Genomic DNA, 18,679 nt, shown 5'->3' on the forward strand with positions numbered 1-18,679 from the left:
GCATTAACTACTACTAACTTTTATGGTGTATTAAAGTTTCCTTGTCATTTTAGATGTCTCTTGAAATAGTAGCTTAATGAGAAATTTAAGGTTCAATTTCTTATATATTCGAAGTGGAAATCGAACCTGGAACTTCTACTAGTTTACATCTCTGTTCTAATGATATTCAAAGCAAGTACTAATCATAAACGCAAATACTATGAAAATACTATATGATCTTCAAAGCAAATACTAATCATAAACGCAAATAAATAGCCAAAATCTCTGTTCAGTCATACCAAATTTGCTTGATGTTTGGAAAGAAAAATCAATTTCTAATGAATTCGATAAATTTGCGTAATAGAAAACACGCATGAGTACTACTACTACCCAATTTGTCGTATTTGTTTAAAACCTATTTATTTAATCATAAGAACCAGTTACATGTCCTAGTCAAACATAAATAACTTGTAACAATGGAAGAAGCATGAACCAACCAAGTTGATATCTCTACATCACACAACTAAAGCTTGGAATGTCGTTGACCCAACACCCTCTCTCTCTTCTTTACTTACGAAATTCCCATCCAACGTCAGCCACTGTGTCTCTTTCCCATGATACTCAAAAATAAAATAAGATAAAATTTGTATTCCTCTCCTGAACCTTTTATCGTATGTTCCTTGTTTGAATAAGGAATAGATGTTTGAGAGGCTCACGAAATATCAAAGCATCATCATATTTAATTTTGTCATCATGTAATAATTATAATAATTTAATTAATACTGTGACACAGCCCAACTTGGGTGGATAGTAGCTAGATACTCGTAACTCGTAAGACCGTGTCCCTTGGAAGAGAGAAGAGGGCAGAATCTAAGGATGGCATCACACACACACTACGTTTTCTCTGTCAGCACCTCTCTTGTTTTTATTTTGTTCACCGCCTCTTTCATTAAAGTACATTTCCATTTTTCTTAAATATAAGCAATTTTCCAATTTTTTTGTAGAATTCAATTTCCGCATTTTAGACGACTATAGTTTCATTTTTTTGGATCAAAATCACATCTTCAGCAAAGAAAATTACAAACGAAGTAATGGATCTTCTGAAAAATATTTTCTATAATAACTTTTTGGCCAAAAGAGGAGACAAGTTCTATTTTAGATCACCGACATCAGCACCTGATCATATCCATATGCAACCCATATTGTCATATTGCACGAGGAATCATACAAATTAAACAAACAACACGTTACATGATATAATAATAATTTCTATGATTCAAAAAAAATAGTTTCTAGTTTCTACATATTGAAATCCTCACTACATACCAATAGTAACGTGAACATGTCATTGGCCGACTAACATAGACAGAGGCGGCATGGGCTCACGTGAAAGCCGACCTTTGTAATAAAAAATCTTGAGCCCCTTTAAAAGATGGGGTCAATCCCCAAAACCTTTTTTCTCTCCAACTCGTAAAATTCTCTTTACCATATAAATACAAAGCCTACTACACATTTGCACTCTTCTTTATACATTTCTCTCCAGAGCAGAAACAGAGTCACCGGAAAAAACTAATCTCCGGCGACACACAAACACAACAACAAAAGGTTCAATACTTATAGATTCTGGTGGCTCTCTGCTCTAATGGGTCAATCTCAAGTTTCTCTCTTTCTTTCTCTGATTCTTGTTTTAATCTATGGCGTTTCTTCTACCACTTTCACCATCCTTAACCAGTGTAGCTACACCGTCTGGCCTGGCCTTCTCTCCGGCGCCGGAACCCCTCCTTTGCCCACCACTGGATTCTCCTTAAAACCGACTGAAACACGTGTCATCCCAATCCCCGCTGCTTGGTCCGGCCGTATTTGGGGCCGTACGCTCTGCACACAAGACGCAACCACCGGCAAAGTCACTTGCGTCACCGGAGACTGTGGTTCTTCCGCCGTGGAATGCTCCGGATCTGGCGCTGCACCTCCGGCGACACTCGCTGAATTCACCTTAAACGGAGCCGGCGGTCTAGATTTCTACGACGTCAGTCTCGTAGACGGTTACAACATCCCCATGACCATTGTTCCTCAGGGCGGAGGAGATGCCGGCGGAGTCGCCGGGAACTGCACAACCACCGGATGCGTTGCGGAGCTCAACGGTCCGTGTCCTGCTCAGCTGAAAGTGGCGTCGACGGGGGCAGAAGGAGTGGCTTGCAAAAGCGCGTGCGAGGCGTTTAATACGCCGGAGTATTGCTGTAGCGGCGCGTTTGGAACGCCGGACACGTGTAAGCCGAGTGAGTACTCGCTGTTTTTCAAAAACGCGTGCCCGAGAGCTTATAGTTACGCTTACGACGACGGAACTAGTACTTTCACTTGTGCCGGAGCTGATTACGTCATCACTTTCTGTCCTTCTCCTAACCCAAGGTAACACTATTTCCATTATTTACCAAACAAAAATATGATTTGCTTCAAGTGGAAACAAGAATTAGAATAATTTAAAATTGGGACGTTTTGGCTATTTAAAAAAGGTTGGTTCCGATGTTCAGATCAAATCAATTAAAAAAGTTTGGTTCTGATTCTCTTAGAAGAAGTCATCGGTTTCGATTTTTTTTTTTTTAATTAAATTACATTCAAAAGTTGAATAATGTTGGAGATGAATAAGTAAGTTTACCTTTTTGGTTGTGTAACGTTTTGAATGAGGTCAAATCACCGAATAAAAATCATAGCTCATGCTTTTTCGTAATGGTCCTTATTTGTCAATTTGTGAAATCATTTGACAAGACGACATTTTTACATTTTCACCCGTTGGCATAATTATTATGTCAAACATAATATACAAAAAAATATCTAATGTTCTCTGTTGTATTATCATCACATGTATGGTACTATGCATAGATTTTTTCCTTTCTTTCAAACGTCGGTTAACTGTGGCCATGTGTGGTCCAAACACGGCTCTTTTGTTCATATTGCAAACCATTTTAAATATTTAGTTTTTTGTTTGTCATTTTCAAAACGTCGTAGTGATCAATTAAATGTTTGTTTTCTTGTGTAATTTGTCTTTCAGTGTGAAGAGTGCAACGAAGGGACTCCAACCCGAAGCGGTTAGCTACTCTGCGGCATCATCTCAAAACGCGTCGCCAACTCTCTCTACCGTGTTTTTGATTGGAGTTTTGGGTTTCGCGTCTTGGGCGGTGCTACGCGTTTGGTGATATCTCTCTCTACGGCGACGTGTTTTTCTAATAACACATCATTCGAGTTTTTTTTTTTCCTTCTCACCAAGAGAAAGAAAAGATCATCGAAGAAAAAAAAAGAAATGGACTGGCCAGGAAAAAAAAAAATTTAGTTAGTCGAAGAGTGATTTATTCGAAGTGATGATTTTTAGAACCAACTTATTTTAGAATTGATTAGCTTATAGTATTAGTTTCTACGTCATTCTTTTTAAGACAAATGGTTTGTCTTTATGGTTATGTAGGATATATATATATATATAACAGTTTTGCTTCCAGAACTAATTGATTTGGTAATGCATTTTAGAATTGAAATAATATATGAAGATGATAAAACAAAATGGAATTGTAATGGAAGAACCTCAAAAAATGTCAACATAAATTTGTCAAATATTAAAATCCGATTACCACTAAATTGATGCTTATACAAACGAATTGATTTTTCTAATATCTCATTTAGTCATCAAACGGGCATTTTTTAATATCAAACTGAAGAAATGTATAAGATTTATCTTCTATCTTTATATCCAATCAGAAATGAACTTATCTTAACTAAAGCTATAGCTTTAAGGATAAACGTTGAAAATCTTTTAAAAGTGGCGTGTAATCACAAGTGTTTAGCAGTATAGACACTATTAACTTAACAGTAGATTATGATAACACACACATAAAAAAAAAAGAAAAAAAAGTTGCTATATTCATAATATGGCGGCGAACATTTCTTTTCCAACAATTTCAAAAAGTTGCTATATTTGTTTATTCATCGATCTTTCACAACCAAAATTCCCGTTGACAAATAGCACAAAGCAGAATCAGTTGCAGAGGTAAATCAAATTTGGGAACTTATGATAAAAGATTCTCTCCCACTCACACGAATTCCCTCCATTTAGGATTCTCTAATTACTCCAGTTTAGGAACGAACTCACATGGCTTTGTTTGCTTTATCTCTCACTTTACGCCTCTGTTCTTGGATTTATCATCTTCTTGATCCGTGGTGGTCAGCGATCGCTCGTTTTCTTTATCTAAGTTTCTCTCATTTCATTTCAAATTTGACAATGACGGCAGAAGTACTTTCAGTTGTAGTGATGCTGATCAAACCATCACTTTCTGTCCCAAGTTGCCCAGGTATGGCAAAAAAATTTAGTCAAAACAGTTTCAAAAGATGGAGTTTATAAGATGGAAAGCTTTGAGCGTCTGATTAATGTATTTGTATTGTGTGAAACAGTTTCAAGTCTTCGAGAGAACCACCTCCTGAAGAGACAGGAGATGCATCTGGTTCTGGAACTGAGTCGAGTACAGATATATGCAACAAGAGATAGAAGAACCATCTTCAGTGCATACTTATTTCGCGGGTATGGCCATTGGAGAATCGACTAGAAATACAGCTTCTTTCGCTCTCCTTTTGACTCTCTGTTGGATCAGCTTGTAGCTTTGATTACTGCGACAAAATGACAAAACATTATAAAAAAAAACTAAGAGAGAAGCTTTGCCTTTAATATCCTCAATCATGAAGGCAAAGCTTGTTAGAATCGTCATCTTGTGTCATTCTCATTAATTGCATATTTCAAGAAATTAACAGTTCTGAATTCAATGTGCACAAAGAGATATATATATATATGCTTTTCAGAATAAGTTCCAATCACATTGAGGATCACATTTAGACCCGCACACACACAAAGAATCTCAAATGATTTCCTTTGTCATCTCTAAAATTTCCAAACGGCTATTAATAATTACAACAAGTTAAAGTTTATTTTCAGCACTATTAAAAACCAGAAAAGACAACTAGAAATTAGATTCAAAAAGCCAGATTTAGAATGAAAAAAAGTTTGATGTAGTTCATCAATGACAGTACACTTATCGAGAATCTTATAGCTTTTCCTATTAATATTGTTCTATATCTTCCTTTTAGACGAACGGCTTTGCCTAACTCGTGTGTATGTGTGGTGTGGACCTCTCCATACTAAAAGGGAAGATAAGAGCATCTTAGATAGGCTCAAAAGGTTTCAACTTTCAAGTCCACCCACTTAATATTTATATCCATAAAACACAATATGTTAAAAACAAAGCTTGAGAAATTGGGTGTACCTGCGTTTATTCGCCATCCATATCCGCAAATATGACAGTCTTGACTAGATATGATTCGTAATTTGAATAAGTAAAGGGTAGCAATGATTCTTGTCATAGTTAGGCCAAGCTTCGTCTCCTATAACAAGCGTCTCATGGCGCTTCCAAACTTGTGCATCGTAGTTTTCAGTTAAGACGTAGTGTAAGCCAATGTCTTTAATCTCCTTTAAGAACTTTTCTAAGGAGTCACCTCTCTTAGGACTAAAAAATAATGCTTCGGAGGGTTCTTTGGCTTTAAGCAGCATCTTGATAGTTCTTGCAAGGTGCTTATGAAATTCCTTGAAAAATGTACTGTTGAATCATAAAAAGTATGTGTCGCGACAAAGGGATGAGAAACACATATCGATGACTCTGAAGACTGAAATCAAGAGCAAGAAAAAGGTGAGGAAGGTACCAGTCGCTAGCAACAATGATGTCGAAAGTGTTGGTTAACTCTGAAAGTTCATGCTGGTTCCAGTGCAACTCCATGGCTTTCACGCTTGTGCCACCAAATGCCGTGGAGTTGGATTCTATGTTACGCTTAATATCTGGATGTTAAGTACATCACTGAATCCAAAAAAAGGGTTTCCATACGAGAAAAGAGAACTCTAATGGAACAGTATACGCACACCAACAAAACAAGTAGGATACAATTAACTACTTGGGGATTTCCATCTGAGATTACCACTGCTGATGCCTCAGTGGCAGCTGCAATAACTAAACCGGCTAATCCATAACCCGAGCCAAGCTCAATAACTCTTTTACCTCTGCATCATCCCAATGAGTCAAGTAGAATAAAAGTACACAAAGTTATAAGAACACAGATGCAAAAAATCAGTCATAAAGCTGAACACAGAAGCAACCTGAAACGATCTGGCTGAGACTTGCAAAAGAATGCTAGGACTTCTTCTGAGGGCCACTGACCTGGAAGAATGACAGTAGCCTAAGTTATGAATTCATAGAGAGATTCACACTCCAAATAACTAGAGACCCCCCAAAAGTAACTAACTCAATGTGTTTGATACATAACACTCTAAAGGATGGTTAATGCCAAGCCGTATAAGCAATACGACATAGTACACAGAGAAGAGCAGCAATATATTTATAGCCATATAACTCATAAGTTTCTACTTAAACCAGACAAGGATAAAAATGGAAACTTTATCACATCACAGAGATGGGTTGTCTTCAAAACCAACAATGAGAAAGAGAAACTTACAGACAAGTCCAGTATTATCAATGTTGTATCGATTAGATATCTCGAAGTCATTGAGATCACTGCAATTATCCACTCTTTGTCTGCAAAAATTTACAGAAACAAACAAACAAACAAAAGCTCTCAGGAGTGGCAAATCTACAGAACATGCCGTCACATTGTTTCATTTAACAGATTCAAAATCCTAACGTTAGATAGAGCTTCGGAGAACCAGTGATGGGAATAGTGTAGCAAACGCAAGCCTCCCGAGAATGATCTGACTGCAGAGAAGAATCCACCACTTGACACGGAATCAAGTTGAATCCTTGAGTAGCTTTCCTTGAAATCCGCTTGATCTCAGCTTGAGACTGAGAATCTAAAGAAGAAAAAATTGAGAGATGATGATCCATTAGCTTTTATCAAGACGTGAAATCGCGAGAAGAAGAAATAAGAGGAATTTTAAAACCAGATCTACGGAGAAGTGCTTGACGAAGAATGTTCCATCTAAGAGAAGAAGAAGAAGAAGAAGAAGAAGATGTGGGATCCATTGAACAAGAGTTATAGCTTCCTCCGCCGGAATCGGAATCGGAATTTGTGTAGCAGCCAAACAAAGAAGACGACGATTTTAACCTTTTTCTTTTTTTGGCAACAAATAAATTATTGGCACAGTAACTTTTTTTTTATTGGGGGTCAACGAAGTCAGTAAAAAAAAAATATGTCAACAGCGAAGTTATTTTCATGATGTTAATTATAATTAAATTGAGGAACTTAAAAGTGTAATGTAATATTTTAACGTGGCACAAATATGACACACACAACTGATTACTTAAAAAGGTCAAAACCACGTTGTTGTCAAAGTGATTAGAGATTTTTAGACATCTCTTACGAAGTTAGGAACAAATCTTATTTACTCAGTATAGAATTTTTTTTCCTCATAGTTATTATATATAATATACAGTTTAATTACTTTGAACTATATTGATTTATTTTTCAAAAATGTACTTTATGGAGTGATATGGGATGTTGCAATAAGATTTTCTCTATAACATAGTATTTCTATTAATAATGATAAAAATTAACAAGTGGTGACTAAATATGAGGATTTCTAATGCACAATTTCACTTCATTCAATTAAATTACCAACTAATCATTTTGTATCTTTTATGTTTCTATCTTATCATATATAAAAAGACCTTCTTTTTTTTCTTCATGGTTGAGATGTTAATTAAAGAGGGTTTTTATAAGGCAAAATAAATATACACATACAGATTGTTATTTATCATATGTATACATCTTAAATACTTATTTATTTTTGTCTGTTTTAATATGACATTATCCATTAACTTATACATCTTGATTACCTGATTCTTTTTCTTGTTTTAATATGACACAAAAATTAGAGGAAACACCATAAACTAATTTACATTTATACAGTTATCAAAATAAATTTTGGATATAATTATAAGCTATAAAATTTTGGATAATTGTTTAATTATTAGACCGGCCCGGTTAACACATCAAAACACGCAACTCCCACGTCTTCCTCTTTCCGACAGCAAGCTTGCTTAGCAGTTAATCAAGTTAGATTGACTTTCCTCTATTACTAATCTTTTCACTTTTTTCTATTTTTGCCCCAAATCTTTTTGAAATTCTTAATAAATAGCCCAACACTTCTTCATTCCCCCTTCGTCTTCCTACTCCTAATCTCCGGCGACAATGGAATGCTCTGCACCTGCTCCCAAGCTTTACCCAACTGTCGACGCTTCAACAACCAAAGCTCCTCTCCCAAACTCCTCCTCTTCTTCCTCTTGTCCTAACAACAATCTCTATCCTTCAGTCGATGTGAACGATCTCGTCAACAATATCTTCCCGGATCCCACCGTATCCGACTCTGCTTCAGCTCCTCCTCTTGCGACGGAGGAAGTGCTTCTCAAAATCAACGGCGCGATTCTTCACCTCATCGACAAATCTTACAGCGTGGAGCTCGCTTGCGGCGATCTCGAGATCCTCCGTCTTGTTCAGGGAGATATCACCGTCGCGGTTTTCGCTCGCGTCGGTGATGAGATCCAATGGCCGTTGACTAAAGACGAACCCGCCGTTAAAGTCGACGAGTCTCATTACTTCTTCTCGCTCCGACCCGTTAAAGAATCCAAGTCATCGGATCATTCGACCGACGAAGCAGAGAACAACGAGATGCTGAACTACGGATTAACAATCGCTTCCAAAGGTCAAGATCTTGAGCAGCTAGACAAGATCTTAGCCGACTACAGCAGTTTCACGGCGGAGGAGAAACAGAAGGAAGAGAACGGTTTGGATTTGACGGCGGCGAAAGAGACGTCGCCGGAGGAGCTTAAGGGAAAGAGGAAAAAGATGGTACAGAAGCAATGCACGGCTTATTGGACGACTCTGGCTCCGAATGTGGAGGACTATAGTGGAGTTGCGTCGAAAATGATCGCTGCTGGTTCTGGTCAGTTGATAAAAGGGATTTTGTGGTGTGGAGATGTCACAATGGATCGGCTCATGTGGGGAAATGAGTTCATGAAGAAGAAGTTGTCTAAAGCAGAGAAAGAGAGAGAAGTTAGTCCTACAACTTTGAAACTTCTCAAAAGGTAACAATCTTTGAGATTTTGTTATCATCAACTCAACATTTTAGAGTATTGGGATGTTTGTTTTGAGGTTACTGACTTTGAATGTATGGAAACAGGGTGAAGAAGATGACGAAAATGACAGAGAAAGTGGCGAATGGTGTGCTCTCTGGTGTTGTCAACGTTTCTGGATTCTTCTCGAGTTCTGTGATTAATAGCAAAGCTGGGAAGAAACTATTTGGTCTTCTTCCTGGAGAAATGGTTCTTGCAACACTTGATGGATTCAGTAAGTTGATTAAATTTTTAATGATCATTATGTATGTGTGTGTTATTGGAGCTTTCTTTCTTCTTATATAAGACATTTTGGATGTTGTTTTTTCATAGACAAGGTTTGTGATGCTGTTGAAGTAGCTGGAAGGAACGTTATGAAAACATCTTCCACTGTCACTACCGAAATCGTCGATCACAAGTAAGTAATTGCAAGAAGAAAAGATTACAAAAAAAACTGAATTTGTTCGGATGGTTGATGTTATGAATGTTGTAGGTATGGAGCAAAGACAGCACAGGCGACAAATGAAGGGCTTAGCGCAGCAGGGCATGCTTTTGGAACTGCATGGACCGTTTTCAAGATCAGACAAGCTCTTACTCCCAAGAACGCCATGAAGCCATCATCACTGGGTAAAACCGCACTTAAAACGGCAGTTATAGGAAAAATTAAGGGGAAAAAGAGTTCTTAGTAGAGGCTAATGGATGTTGTGTTCTTTGTACATCATTCTTATTTTGCCTTGGTACATAATTAATTATAAGCATTGGATAAACTATAGAGGTTTCTAAAAGATCAGCAGTGTTGTTGGTGGTGCTATTGTGCAAACTGCTTAGTGTTTAGATTTTTCAAGAATCATAAGAATTATATACAGCCATAGATACAATATTAGAAGATATTGTGTTTGATTGGTAATCGCAAAATAGCATAAAAGCGAGTTTGGTGTTTTTTGGTGTTTTATGGTATTTAATTTTTAATGAATTCATTGATTTTGCCTATGTTGTGGGTCTTTGATGGTTTGGTTGTCTCAGTTGTTCCAAGTAGTGAAACTGAATCCTATTTTAGGTACACTGCAAAAAAAAAAAAAAAAAAAAATGATTAAAACTTTAAACAAAGTTGAATTTATGAAATCTCAAACTATCAAAATCCAAGTAGTAATCACACCATTTTATAAAATTTAACATAAAAAAAAAACCTTAATAAAATAAATAAACCACAAAAGCTTTTAAAAGTTCAAAAAGATAAAAATGAAAAATTTTAAAACTATCTTAAAAAATCAAATTAAAACATTGAATGCTAAATGTACATAACGATGCGAAAACAAGTTGGATTTATGGAATCTCTAACTATCAAAGACCGGATCCAAAATCCGGTTAGTAATCACACCATCTTGTAAATTTAACATAAAAAAAAGAAAAAGAAAAACAAAACAAAAAAACGTGCATTAAAAAAAATTAATAAGATGAGATAGAGAATAGACCTTAATTCTTAATGGGCTTGTGAGTATTTTGGCGTGGTGAAAAACCTTTTGCTTAATGGGCTTGAAGTTGAGAATCCAGTCCAAAAAGCTTCTCTTGCTCCTCTCCTCCGATCGATCCATCCACTTCCTCTGTCTGTCGTCGTCGAGGGTCACCGCTCTCTCTTCGGTCAATACGTGATGATCTCTCGCTAGACTTGTAAAAGATCGATTTGGATTCTTCAAACTGTTACGAAAGATTCTATGGCGTCACCGGAGAAATCTCATTCTCTTGTACCGGAACCTATGATGCCTTCTTCTTCTTCCTCTTGGATTACGTCTTTGTTGAAGATATAGATTGTGTGATCTTCTTATCACTCACCGTCTTCTGATCCGACATAACGAAAGCCAAATACGAATCAAAGCATCATCAATTCATCATCTTCCCATCACTGAAGCAGAGAAGGGTAAAATCAAAGCAGTGAAATTGCATCTTTCTCTCTTATTATAACTCATTCGTGCCCTTATTTTTTGTTTGTTCTTCTCTGTGTCCGGAGTCTATATTTATAAACGGATCCGCTACTAATGATGATGATGATATGCATATGTGTTTTGTTTAGGACTCGTAGCTAACGGTTCCTTAATGACCGACTCAACAAGTTTCCTTTTTTGAGGTTAGGAGAAAGTTCGGAGCTAAACCGAACCTAACAACACAGGCTCGGGTAACAAACAAGTAGTTTAAGAGAGATAAAGTGAGGCCTGAATGCCACCGTAAGGCCCAATAATATTTGAATAGACAAGATGTGGCTTTTGGTCCAGTTTGATACAACACTGCCTGCCTCACACTAAACCGGGGGATTAATGTTAAAACAAACTGATGATGTCACATGCTTTGCCGGTTTTATGTAACTGGAATAAACTACACGTCGTTTTATGGTAAGCAAAACAGTTGGGTACATAATTCATCATGGCTTCGTCTCCAGAAGAAGTACAGAGAAATTAAAAACCTGAATCGTCGGTCTGACCAAATTAACAGAGGAACCCTCTTCTCCGCCATGAAAGAAGATTACGAGGTTGCGGCTTCTGCCAAAATTTGATTCATTGTTTGTTTACGGATTTAGTATTCAAACTATTGGTTCTTCACTTTTGTTGAGGAACAACAACGATTTATTGTAATATCCGATCTTTAGGATTATTAGTGAATCATGATTAGTCTTTCAGATGATTCCAAAGTTCTTTTAACTTTTTTGGGTTTCCTAGGTTGATGAGAAGAAGCAAGCTGCAGCTGATGTATTGTTTAGTTATTCCAAGTTTGCTATGGCCTGCATCGGGAACCAGACTCGTCCTACTGACATGAGGTTGCACTTGATGAAGGTACTATTAGTTATTGAATTGTTTCACCCGTTTTAGTTTTTGTATAAGTGATTTGAGAGTATGATGAACACTTTAAGATTGATGACTCTTGCTAACTTTTTTTTATAGGAGATCTCCGGATTGCCTACTTCTCTGAAAAAAAGAGAATCTTCTAGAGCAGCTACTTCTCCTGATCCAGTTGGCGAATCATCTAGCTCTGGTACTGCCAGGCTTGATAAAACGGATAGTTTCAGGGCACTTTGATTTTAGTTTTTTGTTTTAATTGTTGGGGTCTCATATTGTAAGATAGATGCTAGTGGATTACAGGCTTTATGCATCTGTCGCCGAGGAACCTTACTTATCAAGTTTTAACTTTTGATGTTGCCTATGATAGTGTGAATGCTGTATTCTCGGATGTGTGGTTCTGAAAGATAAATGCTATTATACTACTTTGAATTTATATTCTGTTTATATAATCTCTTTATACGTAGCTCGATATCCCCCATTTTGTGAATATAGTATTTCTATGGTCTATTTCTATCTTATTCCGGAGGACACAACATGGTTTCTTGAGTCATCGAAAGTTGGAGGCTTATTGCACCTAATCAGCTATCGACACTCCTGGTTCTTCCTATAGAAACTTTATCTTTTCATTCACATAGCTCGTTTCTCAGTTAAAGCTTTGTTTCTTTAATTTGGTAAAAGTGGTCGCTTTGTGAGAGAGACATGTGAGAGGGAGTTCACATACTGCTTTGTAAAATTGCTGTTTATTGGATGACTTACTAATGGTAGAAGGCTGTATGAATGTTGTTTGGGGCAATACCAAAGCACTGAAGCTTGAAAGGAGCATGAAGGTTACATCGCATGAATCTTTCTGTTTATTTCATTTATTGCATACATTCAATTACTATTTGTTAAGTTTTTTTTTCTTGCATCTGTGAAACCTCCTCACTTGCCTCTTCTGCTTGCTTCGTAGCATATGGTAAAGATCACCACAGCTGCAGCAACAGCGATTCCAAGCGTCTGCTGCGTGACTGCTTGAGAAAATTTTCTCGGCGGATTAAATCCTAGTTCTGAGAGTTTCTTGTGAGAAATTGCATAGGCTTTGAAGAACATATCCTCGTCCTACACATCATAATACATTTTTGTATGTTGATAACACCAGAAAATCATCCAAACTAAAAGTTTAGGATCTAATTTACCTTTGCATACAGCTTAACAAAAGAGTGAAACTTGGGGTCATGAAGTAGAGCCCTGTCGGTTTTCAGTTGTAGCAGTCCTGGAGTCTCCCCTCTTAGAAGCTCTCTGAAAAACCAATCAGCAGACAATGTAAGTTTCAGAACTCTCACTCTCTCTTGCTGTGTAATTTTGTTGATGGCTTACACGAAATATGAGTTATCAAACTTGAGAGGTTCTTGTGTCCAAGGACCTTCAAAATCGGATCTCTCCTTATGTGCACGCCCCTATATACAAAAGTAGCAACCGAGTTGGTTCATTGGTGCATGTTTAGTGACCAGCGAATATTTTGAAGGAGAGTTAGTAGTTAGTACCAAAGTGTGGCCTCCAGAGAGAGCTACAATGTCTCTATCAGATAGACCCATACGAGAGAAGAGAGTTCTCAAATGTGAAGCATCTGCAATAATCCAGAAGGAGGGTTTAGTCAGTTTGTGAAATAGAATTATGTTGCAAGAGCTACAAAGCTGCGGGAGTAACCTTCATTTGGATTTGGAAGTTCTCCGTCGTCTGGGGAATCAGCATCCTGATATCATATTTCTCAAAGTTAGTAATCTCTCACTTAGCAATTATGGTTTATCGCATACCATATAGCGGTAAGAGTAACTAACTACCTTACGGCCTGGAGTAAATGGGATTGCAGGGCCACCAGTAACCTCCACTGCAACAACTCCAGCGAGCTGAAATGAAGTCAAAGAAACTGTCAAGCTAACCATAAAGGGGGAAGAAGGTTTCTAATCTGTCAAGCTAACCAATGTTTACCTGATAAAGGTCTGCGTAAGAGACTCGCGGGTGCTTAACCTTTACTTCCTCTGAAATCACAAAAGTCAAAGGAAACAGCAACCGTTTTATTGTCATGTCCTGTAGAGTAGTAGAGTAGTGATGGATTAGAGGTTTCTTTTCATCATAAACTCACCGCAGAAGGCGACTGCTTTCTCCAAACCTTTGTTGTGTGAGCGGTTTAGCTCTTCCTTGAACCTGATTGATCCATTGGGACCTCCGGTTTTCTTTTTGGCATCATAAGTTCCTGCATCATGCCATCTATATGCATACAAGAATCTGCATTTAGAAAACATATAGACAAAAGAAAGAGAAACGGAGAAAGGAAGAAGATCTATATTACGCAAGACGGAGCATAATGGGAGCACAGTTTTTGGAAGAGATGAGAGCTCGAAGGTCTCTACGAGCCTTTTCTATTTCTTTGAGGTAATCTGAATCAACGTTAACTGCCATTGTGAAGAGTTTGAAAGAGCAAAGCAAAGATAAATCAAATCGATGAATGAATAAGATTGAAGAAAAAGGACTCAGAAGGATGGATATATAAAGAAGAAGGTAGAAGAAGAGTCTAAGTAGGGAGAAGTATGTTTTGTCATCTGGAGAAAGCAAAGTATTAGTAGTTATAGTTTTGGGAGAAACCCTTCTGCTAATATTGGCATATATTCAGTTTTATCCTTCACAGCTCGGAACCGGGGGCATGCATAGCTAAAGCCGAATAAGGTTTCTACCTACAAGTAAACTACCGAGCTTGGTTCTTGGAGATTGATGTGATTTAAATGATTTGGTTATCGTTGTATTAAGAAGTATAAAAATACATTAAAATCAAGATAAGGCATTTTATTAATTACTTGAACAAGATATGACAAACATTCTGATCCATGAGAGAAGCGTATTGGTTCCTTGAGATTCAATACAAACCGTTGTGAAGGGTTTCTGTATTTTTCGGCAAATCATATATTTGATATTGAGAATGTTTGAAATAATTGTAGTTGATTGGTTTACTTGGTTAGAAAACGCGGTTAAAATTAATAGCCAGCCTTGTTCTCTACTAAATTTATTGTATTGATATCTGTGTTTCAATTCATATGTCCTCTGCTAATTTTTGCATTAATTTAATTGAATCTGAGTTAAAAAAAAAGAAAGAAGTAAATTTATGTTTTAAAGGAAACATAAGAAGTATATTAAAAAAAATAATGAAATATCTGGATGCGAGAAAATAATAATAATAAATTAACCATAGAATTAACAATTTAGGTCATGTTGGTTTGATGCAATATCTGGATGTAAATGCTTATTGTTGTTCGTTTAGTAACAATTAGAAATTCATCTGGATACAATATCTAGATACATTTTAAAAACTCATCTAAAAAAACTGAATTTGTAGATGAGATTTTTTAGAGAGTTTGGATGAGGTAAACTCATCCATAATTTGTAAAAGTCAAAAATACCCCTATTTTAATTAAATAATTACAAAATTTGTTTTCTTAATTCTAATATACATACAACTCTAAAATTCCAATTCTTCACCCACCAACCTGCAAAATCTCATTTCTCTAAAATCACAAAATCTCGTTTTCCCGTCAAAACCGCAAAATTACATTTTTCCGCCAAAACCGCAAAATTTCGTTTTTTCCGTCAAATAGCATAATCTCGTTTTCCTACCAAAAAAACACAAAAACATAAAAACTCGTTTTCCCGCCAAAACTGCAAAATTTTGTTTTCCCGCCAAAACCACAAATTTATGTTTCCCGCCAAACTCGCAAAATCTCGTTTTCCCGCCAAAACCGCAAAATCTCGTTTTCCCGCCTAAACCGCAAAATCTCGTTTTCCCGTAAAAACTGCAAAATCTCGTTTTTCCACCAAACTCGCAAAATCTTGTTTTTCCGCCAAAACCGCAAAATTACTTTTTCCCGCCAAAACCACAAAATCTTTTTTCTGCAAAATTACGTTTTTCCGCAAAAAATGCAAAATTTTATTTTCTCGCCAAACGCGCAAAATCTTGTTTTCCCACCAAAACTGCAAAATTTTGTTTTTCTACCAAAAACACAAAATCTCATTTTTAAATATTTATTTAATATATATGAAAATAATGAAAAACATAAGTAAATTTAAACCACTAAAATATATTCAACATAAAATAAAGGATTTTTTGGGTATTTTACATATATTGTATCTAGACACAGATATCAAATTACAAAACAAACATAATTGAATCGAGATATAATTAATGGATACATGAACCAGTAACACAAACGAACATGATCTAATGTTACGTCCAGATATTCAAACGAACATGATCTAATGTTACGTCCAGATATTGTATCTTGATATTGTATCTAGGCCTGAATGGAAATGGAAATTTGCTACAATAAAATCAAACAGGAAAACAAAAAAAGAATTTTTTTTTTAATTTTTTTCAAAGAAGAAGAAGAAGTAAAAAGTAAAAAAAAAAAGAGTTAGCGAAACAATAGGGGGAAGGTTGAATGGGGGAGATTAATCCACTAAAGAGCGGAACGCTTCAATGGCAATTATTTCCGGCCGATCACTTTTCTCTACTTCTCTCTCTCTCTCTGTAGTCCTCTTACATCCAAATCATTATTGTCTACACGTTCCTTTTGTTTTGTTTTGTTTAATTCAATCATCATCTTCTCCTCCCTTCCTTTTGATCCTTGATCACACCCTCTCTGACATTTCTCCTTAGGGTTTGTTTCCACAATTTTTTTGCATTTCTAGGGGTTTCTTTCTTTCTTCTTGAGATGGTGAATTGAAATGGTAATGGTGGGGGAATTATTATTAGCTTCACATTGTGGGTTTTTCTGGGTTCCTCAGGTGTTTTCTTAGATCTGAGGTTCGATTTTTTTTTTTTTAAAAAAAGAAAACTTTTGTAATTGTCTCTGTGTGTGTGTGTCATCATCAAAACGTTTTTTGGGCTCCGGTCTGTTAAGTTTCTGAAGAAGAAGAAAAGGTGGAGACAATGAGCGCTTCAAGGTTCATAAAGTGCGTCACCGTTGGTGATGGTGCTGTTGGTAAAACCTGTTTGCTGATTTCTTATACCAGCAACACCTTCCCCACGGTACTCTATATATTGCCCATTTGTTTCATCATGTCAATTTTGTTTCTTTTTTTCCTTGATTCATCCATATATATATAATACATTACACATTCTTGTTAAAAATTGGACACAGGATTACGTTCCGACTGTTTTCGATAACTTCAGTGCCAATGTGGTTGTTAATGGTGCCACCGTCAATCTCGGATTGTGGGATAGTGCAGGTTTGGTTTATACTCTCTCCTCCTTCCTCCTTTGGAGATAGATAGCTTTTATTGTTTTCGTTTGATAAATTAGGCAGAGAGGGACTCTTAAAAAGTTTTGGTCTTTCATTATATTTATACAGGGCAGGAGGACTATAACAGATTAAGACCTTTGAGTTACCGCGGTGCTGATGTTTTCATTCTTGCCTTCTCCCTCATTAGTAAGGCTAGTTATGAGAATGTTTCCAAGAAGGTTCGTTTTTTTCTTTGCGACTTCGTTATCTTCTTTTTTTTGGGGGGGTCTTATAATTTTTGCTGCTTCATCTTTTTCTCTTTCTTTCTTTTTACAGTGGATCCCAGAGTTGAAGCACTATGCTCCTGGTGTTCCAATCGTCCTCGTTGGTACCAAACTAGGTTAGTTCCTCCTGACATTTCCTTTTATGCATTTTTCCTATTTTCACTTTTTATTAAGCTGCTCTGATATACATACATGATGACAATAGATGACATAACTTCACATTTTCTTGGTTGTGGTTCAAGCTTCTACATGTTCAATATTTGTATTCATTAGGTGAACCCCGAGGCTAGAATATCATTGCTCAATAGGTTTCTTCTTGTATCTTGTGCTTATTGTAATAAGCAACCATACGCTATAATAATGACCTTTTACATAACCTTCATTTCAAGAGGCAATCGCACGCCTTTAAGCATCATCCAATGAAAGAACTAATTTATAGCAAGTGTATAAAAGGCATTTGCAAGATCTTTAGTGAAATGTTTGGTTATATAAATCATGATCCTTTGCTGCATCTGAATCTACGATCTTGCCCTTTTTTATTATCTAACCTTGGTTCGTGTCAGATCTTCGAGATGACAAACAGTTCTTTATCGACCATCCTGGTGCTGTCCCTATTACCACTGTTCAGGTAAGAATACTTTTATTTCCTCTGCGCTATTTGATCAGTGTTACCTAAAGCCGTTAATCATTTCTGCATCGAAGGGAGAGGAGCTGAAGAAGCTAATTGGAGCGCCTGCTTATATCGAGTGCAGCTCAAAATCACAAGAGGTAAAAAGAATAAAAGGCATCTCATGAATCATCATTGGATTCATCTTTTTGATGACAGCAATGTGACTATATATATAACTGCAGAATGTAAAGGGCGTGTTCGACGCAGCGATCAGAGTGGTCCTTCAACCTCCGAAGCAGAAGAAAAAGAAGAACAAAGCACAAAAGGCCTGCTCCATTTTGTAGTAGCTCTCTCATCGAAGTCAAGAAGCTCTTTTCGATGACAGGGTGGTTTAAAAAAGTATTGCTTTTTCAATTTTTTTCTTGTTGTTTTCCGTATTCATTTGTAGTTTCCTTGACAAACGAATTGTGGGTTTAATTCAACTTCTATTTTAACTGATAGCCGCGAGGGCTGATGTTTGTTAGTCATTTAACAAAGTATTATCAATTGTAATGGTGTTGATCCACACTCCAACATGAAACTT

General features: G+C 36.6%; 6 protein-coding genes and 1 long non-coding RNA gene across 11 annotated transcripts; 4 read left to right on the forward strand and 3 right to left on the reverse strand.

The window, feature by feature from the left end:
* Window positions 1-1,240: 1,240 nt before the first annotated feature.
* On the forward strand, window positions 1,241-3,469 carry LOC104716522 (pathogenesis-related thaumatin-like protein 3.5). Its single transcript, XM_019231389.2, has 2 exons — window positions 1,241-2,385; window positions 3,026-3,469. The coding sequence occupies exons 1-2, from the start codon at window positions 1,622-1,624 to the stop codon at window positions 3,168-3,170; spliced, it is 909 nt and encodes a 302-aa protein (XP_019086934.2). The 5' UTR covers window positions 1,241-1,621; the 3' UTR covers window positions 3,171-3,469.
* Window positions 3,470-4,200: 731 nt separating this feature from the next.
* LOC104716521 (calmodulin-lysine N-methyltransferase) lies at window positions 4,201-7,366 on the reverse strand. Of its 4 annotated transcripts, none has more exons than XR_015568946.1 (8): window positions 6,956-7,366; window positions 6,700-6,865; window positions 6,514-6,593; window positions 6,158-6,218; window positions 5,946-6,061; window positions 5,710-5,834; window positions 5,277-5,606; window positions 4,201-4,626 (listed from the first exon to the last, which is right to left on the reverse strand). XR_015568946.1 is itself a non-coding variant. In XM_010433902.3 (8 exons), exons 1-7 carry the CDS (start codon window positions 7,035-7,037, stop codon window positions 5,321-5,323), a joined length of 924 nt encoding a protein of 307 aa, XP_010432204.1. In that variant the 5' UTR covers window positions 7,038-7,184; the 3' UTR covers window positions 4,201-4,626; window positions 5,277-5,320. The 4 variants fall into 4 exon arrangements, 2 of the variants coding, with proteins under 2 accessions (XP_010432204.1, XP_019086933.1); XM_010433902.3 differs by having other exon boundaries at window positions 5,710-5,842; window positions 6,956-7,184; XR_015568947.1 differs by lacking the exon at window positions 4,201-4,626 and adding an exon at window positions 4,782-5,151 and having other exon boundaries at window positions 6,956-7,184.
* A 499-nt stretch (window positions 7,367-7,865) lies between these two features.
* Window positions 7,866-10,115, forward strand: LOC104716523 (senescence/dehydration-associated protein At4g35985, chloroplastic). 2 transcript variants are annotated; one of them, XM_010433903.3, is made up of 4 exons: window positions 7,866-9,098; window positions 9,194-9,360; window positions 9,459-9,543; window positions 9,619-10,115. In XM_010433903.3, exons 1-4 carry the CDS (start codon window positions 8,206-8,208, stop codon window positions 9,809-9,811), a joined length of 1,338 nt encoding a protein of 445 aa, XP_010432205.1. In that variant the 5' UTR covers window positions 7,866-8,205; the 3' UTR covers window positions 9,812-10,115. The 2 variants fall into 2 exon arrangements, with proteins under 2 accessions (XP_010432205.1, XP_087326014.1); XM_087469888.1 differs by lacking the exon at window positions 9,619-10,115 and having other exon boundaries at window positions 8,137-9,098; window positions 9,459-9,547.
* LOC147935733 (uncharacterized) lies at window positions 9,923-11,156 on the reverse strand. Its single transcript, XR_015568886.1, has 2 exons — window positions 10,598-11,156; window positions 9,923-10,187 (listed from the first exon to the last, which is right to left on the reverse strand). It is a non-coding gene; the product is annotated as an uncharacterized LOC147935733 (long non-coding RNA).
* Window positions 11,157-11,193: 37 nt separating this feature from the next.
* LOC109126766 (uncharacterized) lies at window positions 11,194-12,384 on the forward strand. Its single transcript, XM_019230482.2, has 3 exons — window positions 11,194-11,646; window positions 11,834-11,947; window positions 12,056-12,384. The coding sequence occupies exons 1-3, from the start codon at window positions 11,461-11,463 to the stop codon at window positions 12,188-12,190; spliced, it is 435 nt and encodes a 144-aa protein (XP_019086027.2). The 5' UTR covers window positions 11,194-11,460; the 3' UTR covers window positions 12,191-12,384.
* Window positions 12,385-12,736: 352 nt separating this feature from the next.
* On the reverse strand, window positions 12,737-14,560 carry LOC104716524 (L-ascorbate peroxidase 5, peroxisomal). Its single transcript, XM_010433904.3, has 9 exons — window positions 14,283-14,560; window positions 14,076-14,200; window positions 13,922-13,971; window positions 13,774-13,839; window positions 13,640-13,685; window positions 13,477-13,559; window positions 13,310-13,389; window positions 13,129-13,231; window positions 12,737-13,051 (listed from the first exon to the last, which is right to left on the reverse strand). The coding sequence occupies exons 1-9, from the start codon at window positions 14,390-14,392 to the stop codon at window positions 12,875-12,877; spliced, it is 840 nt and encodes a 279-aa protein (XP_010432206.1). The 5' UTR covers window positions 14,393-14,560; the 3' UTR covers window positions 12,737-12,874.
* Window positions 14,561-16,298: 1,738 nt separating this feature from the next.
* On the forward strand, window positions 16,299-18,669 carry LOC104716525 (rac-like GTP-binding protein ARAC6). The gene is made up of 7 exons (XM_010433905.3): window positions 16,299-17,009; window positions 17,122-17,209; window positions 17,332-17,441; window positions 17,539-17,602; window positions 18,050-18,114; window positions 18,189-18,254; window positions 18,339-18,669. The coding sequence occupies exons 1-7, from the start codon at window positions 16,911-16,913 to the stop codon at window positions 18,438-18,440; spliced, it is 594 nt and encodes a 197-aa protein (XP_010432207.1). The 5' UTR covers window positions 16,299-16,910; the 3' UTR covers window positions 18,441-18,669.
* Window positions 18,670-18,679: the final 10 nt, after the last annotated feature.

This window comes from Camelina sativa, chromosome 10 (genome assembly GCF_030686135.1).
Source record: "Camelina sativa cultivar CO46 ecotype springtype chromosome 10, ASM3068613v1".
Classification (NCBI taxonomy): Eukaryota; Viridiplantae; Streptophyta; class Magnoliopsida; order Brassicales; family Brassicaceae; genus Camelina; species Camelina sativa.